The sequence below is a fragment of the Mastomys coucha genome, chromosome X, assembly GCF_008632895.1.
Source record: "Mastomys coucha isolate ucsf_1 chromosome X, UCSF_Mcou_1, whole genome shotgun sequence".
NCBI lineage: Eukaryota > Metazoa > Chordata > Mammalia > Rodentia > Muridae > Mastomys > Mastomys coucha.
In genome coordinates this window covers 101763018-101767747 of record NC_045030.1, presented here as the reverse complement: position 1 = coordinate 101767747, position 4730 = coordinate 101763018, and the positions used below count along the sequence as shown (strand labels likewise).

The 4730-nt window shown below is 41.0% G+C and overlaps 1 protein-coding gene across 1 annotated transcript in view; it reads right to left on the bottom strand.

Annotated features, from left to right (window-relative positions):
• Nono (non-POU domain containing octamer binding) overlaps window positions 1–4730 on the bottom strand; it is a 10789-nt gene that overhangs the window by 1025 nt on the left and 5034 nt on the right. The window contains exons 4-10 of the mRNA XM_031368927.1: window positions 4184–4291; window positions 3710–3906; window positions 2839–2923; window positions 2361–2490; window positions 1881–1920; window positions 1215–1324; window positions 7–67 (exon numbers count right to left, since the gene is read on the bottom strand). Coding sequence (XP_031224787.1) covers window positions 7–67; window positions 1215–1324; window positions 1881–1920; window positions 2361–2490; window positions 2839–2923; window positions 3710–3906; window positions 4184–4291 — 731 coding nt within the window. The remainder of the gene's footprint in view (window positions 1–6; window positions 68–1214; window positions 1325–1880; window positions 1921–2360; window positions 2491–2838; window positions 2924–3709; window positions 3907–4183; window positions 4292–4730) is intronic.

Here is a 4730-nt window from a genome sequence, read left to right as displayed (position 1 = left end):
TTCCACCAATTGCTCCAATTCCTTCCATTGTAGCAGCTTGGCCAAAACGTTCGGTTGTTGGTGGGGTCTTAAAAAGAGAAAGAGAACAATGTTACAATAGAATCTGTCTCTGCAGGTTCTAGCTCATCTTAGCTCTTCCCACTACAGGCCATTTCTACTTAACCATTCAAGTCTCCTGACTGTTAGGAGCAGGCAACCAAGTCTGTTTAGAGCTCTAGTGGAGAACCCTGAGAGGAAAAGTAGGCTTTACTAGTTATGGCTCCATTCAGCCAGCCATCCTTAGCTTTCTATTCACATTTTACATACATTTGAAATTTCTAGTTTGGATAGGTTCTAGCCAATTCCTTTTTCCTGAGCCAGGAAGAACAGGCTATTATTCTTTAGCGACCTTATTTTGGCTCATTCCATTGACACTAGTACCAGAATAATTTCTGGACTTTATGAACCACAAGGCCCTTGGATTCACATCATAATATTTAACCTTCCTTGACTTGCCCCTGCTGGGCAGACATGGTGGTATATGCATTTGGGAGATAAGAGGCAGGAGCAATTCCGAGTTTGAGGCCAGCTGGTCTAGACTACAAAGACTCAACCTCAAAAAACAAAACCCCAAAAGTCCCAAACAACAATAAAAAAAAACTTGTTTACTGAGGATAGCAACAACTATAACAATCAGGTTACAGGTTTAACTCCAAAGTTAAAACAACATATAAAGGACCAGGGATATGGAATAGTGGGACAACACTTGCCTAGAATGTATCACATCCTGGCTTCAATCATCTGCACCATCCCTTAAGATCTTAGGTTACATTTTATGAATACCAATAGTCCTGAAGATCAGTATCTGTACCAAAGTCAAAGTATAACAACTAAGAGGTACGAGATGCTGAGGAGATAGCTCAGTTGGGTAAAATGCTTGTTCTGAAAGCTGGAGTACTCAAAGAGGGAAAGGGGCAAGGCATGGAGGCATGCATTAGTAATGCCAGCAGCACTGGGGAAAACAGAGGATTCCCGGGGTTCACAGACCAGTCAGCCTAGCCTAACTGGCAAGTCCTAGGTTATGGCTTGTCCCTGAGTAATAAATGACACAAGCAGCTGACTTCTAGCCCACACTTACATGTACACACACCCGCACACACACACCTATACCCACAAAAATTAAGACCCCAGAGGTTGAGAAGGTCCTCCTGCTATGAAGCCCTGAAACTTATTACCAATCCAAGGGTCCCATCTGGCATCATAGTGGCAGGTCCTGGAGGAGCTGGAGTACCAGGTGGCACAGGAGCAGGGGGCATGGCGCCTCTATTGTTTATGCCCATAGCACCTAAAGCAGAGTAGTATGATCACTATAGGGTGAAAGATTAACAGTCTCTTCCTCCACCAAAGGGAACAATTCAGTATATAGTCAATCCCCTATGCACAGCCTGTAAGCTCTAATGTTCTTGGAAATGTGATGTCATTTAAAAAAAGCAGACTAGGTGGAAGCTCCATAACACAGATAAAGAGAAAGAAGGCATGAAAATCTGAGTTTAAAAACCCAGCCTATACATCAAAAGCTGAGCATTGTAGCTCACTTTTAATCCCAGCACTTAGAAAGCAGAGGTAGGTGGGTCTCTGTAAGTTCAAGACCAGTCTGGTCTACATAGTGAATTTCAGGACAGCCAGGGCTACACAGTAAGAACCTGTCTCAAAAGAACAAAAAAGAGATGGGCAGGGCTGTACATGCTTGCTAACCCTGGCTTTGAGAGGCAGAGACAGGCAGATCACAGTAACTGGCCAGCCAACCTAAAAAACAAAACCAAGAGCAGATAGACAGGCAGTTCATTGGTTCCTGGATACCTGTTGCTCTAATAACTACCTTTTAATTCTTAAGTCCTTACCTCCCATAGCCATTTGGCCCATCCGGATCTCTTGTTCTCTCTGAAAAACAATATATACTCAACATAGTCAAAGGCAACAGTTACTTTATTACAATGTACTGATGACAACAAATGAAGTAAACAGTGATGACATACTAATGCCCTCTTGCTATTTGTACAGTGATTTCAGGTAACAGATTATAATTTTCTATTAGAAAATTAGAGGCAACAGGGGGAAAATAGTAAACTTCTTAGAGCTGTAAGCCATCTAATTACAAGGGTAGCAGTGGATTAGCCAAAGTCTGCTACAGTACTCAAATTTCTCTCTTATTATCACTGGATATAATTAACAAAGCAGTCCCAGATTTTCATCCTAAATGCAAGAGCTCTCCCCCAAACTTTACCTCACCTACTACCAACATTTTTTTCCTAAAAGGAAAAATTGCTCATAACCTAGTACCCTTACAGACATTTCATAATCTTATATGATGACTGGCCTACCACATCATAGGCACATGGGAGATATACCGCATCAGGGAAGGTTCCCTTGAATCCTTCCTGCTGTCGTCGCATCATTTCTTCTTGTTGTCGCCGCATCTCTTCCTCACGGCGCCGGCGTTCCTCTTCCTGCCTATAGAATTATCAAGGTATTTTAAGATAAGACATTCCAGAAAAATGAGTGGACCAGTTGAATAGGGAGAATATTAAGGCAACGAGAGACAAGCCTACTAAAAAAGCCAGTACAGGTTGCCAAGAATAAGGGCACTATTCAAAGAAATTAAGAGACCAGCATTGAGTTCTTTCTCTTTAAGGAAGCCCTTAGGCAATTCCTAGAACCATTGCAGCTCTAAGTACATAAAGACACTTGCTGTCAAGGCTGATGACAAGTTTAATTCCTAGGACCATTTGATAGAAGGCCCCCACACATTGTGGCATGAAACCAGGCCCCAATCAAACAAATAAATGTCAAAAAAGTTACCTAAGTTCTAACTGCTTTCGTTTCTGAACCTCTTGGTTATGCAGCTCTTCCATTCTCCGAAGCTCTTCTTGACGTCTCATCAAATCTAGCAACAGATTGAGACTTTTGTATTCTCTTTACATATATACAATTTCCCATAAATATCCAGAAAGCAAAGATGTTAACCAAGACACAAGATATAGAGTCATTTTGGAAGAGGAAACCTTGATTGGTCAGTGGACAAGCCTGTGGTGCATTTTCTTGACTGATGTAGAAGGAGCCAGCTCATGGTGGGTGGATGAGCAGGCATGGTGGTGCACGAGTTTAATCCCAGCACTTGAGGCAAAGGCAGGCAGATCTCTGAGTACAAGGCCAACCTGTTCTACAAACTAGTTCCAGGATAGCCAGGGCCACACAGAGAAACCAAGCTACAAACAAAACCCCAAAACAACAATATCACTATATCCAAACAAAAGGGGGTGGTGGGTAGACAAGCCATGGGTAACAACCTAGTAAACTCCTACATTAGTTCCTGCCTTAACTTCTCTCAGTGATAGTTACTTGTAATTTTAAGACAAAATAAACCTTTTCCTCCTCAAATTGCTTTTGGTCATGCTTGGTGTATTATCACAGCAACAGAACCCTTAACTAAGACAATGTATAATCCCAGAATGATCATCATGCAAGTAAACTCAAACTTTCTTTCTTCATAGACTTTATCCAGTATTCTATACCCATCTCCAAATTCATCTACCTACTAGGATAAACAAAGCATTTTCAGGGAATAAAAGCAGACATTTTGTCATTTTCTACTAAGGAACAAAAAAAATTACTGAACAAAATTGGCATTTAATATGTATTCCATTTTTCCTACTTACAGGCCTCTACTCACCCTGCCTCATTAGCATAACCTGGTGCTCATGGCGTGCTGCCTCCATCTCCATCTCCAGCTTCTCACGAGCCTCCTTGATGTTCCGGTCCACTTGATCCTGCTGTTGCTTCTCCATCTCAATGAGTGCCTTCCAGCGCATGGCATACTCATACTCAAAGGACCCAGGTTGTGCAAATCTGGGTGGCTGTTCTCTCTCCCTATTATAGACAACACATAGCATGCATGTATGGTAATACTTTTGTTCAAGATTCCATAGAATCATTCTTTTCTAAAGGTCAAGTGAATACATATATACAGCAAAGACATGCCTCTTTTAATTACCCCTTTAAGTTTCAAGAACAGAAAAATAACTAAGGGATTAAGTATAGTCAAATATATTAAGGGTCTGGGTTCAACTACCAGCACCACACATATAAACACACACCCCCACCCCTACCCCAGAAATGTAAAAAAGTCAACTACTGGACCACACACTTGTGAAATTGCTGGTTTTTTATAACCAGCTTCTCTGGAAGTCCCTCTTCATCATCTAATTGGTCCATAGGCTCCACAGTCACAGGCCGAGGAAATCTGGGTAAAGAAGAAAGTTATTGTTAATGAGGCCATACCCTAACAAACATGAGCTCTACACCTGATATTGGCATGAGAAACTAATTAGGGATAAGACTGGACAACTATAGTACTTTAGACAGGAAATGAGAAGTTGGCAAGGATTCATGCTGTAAACTGGGACACCCCTCCTGCTTCAGCCTCCCAAGTGCTGGGATTATAGATATGAACCACATCTAAACACATTTTCTAAAGAATTTTATACCTAACCCCAGATGGAGCCAGGTTTCATATCTCTGTAATAGTCTCAAAAAAAAAAAAATGCTAAATAAAGGGAGTAGGTCGAGTTATCTAATGTATTTGAAAACGCCAGAAAATGAAGGAAAACACTAAGAGAAAGTACATTTAACAGGACATTTTCCAGATTCTAAAGGGAAAACCTTTTTTTTTTTTTTTTTTTTTTTTTTTTTTT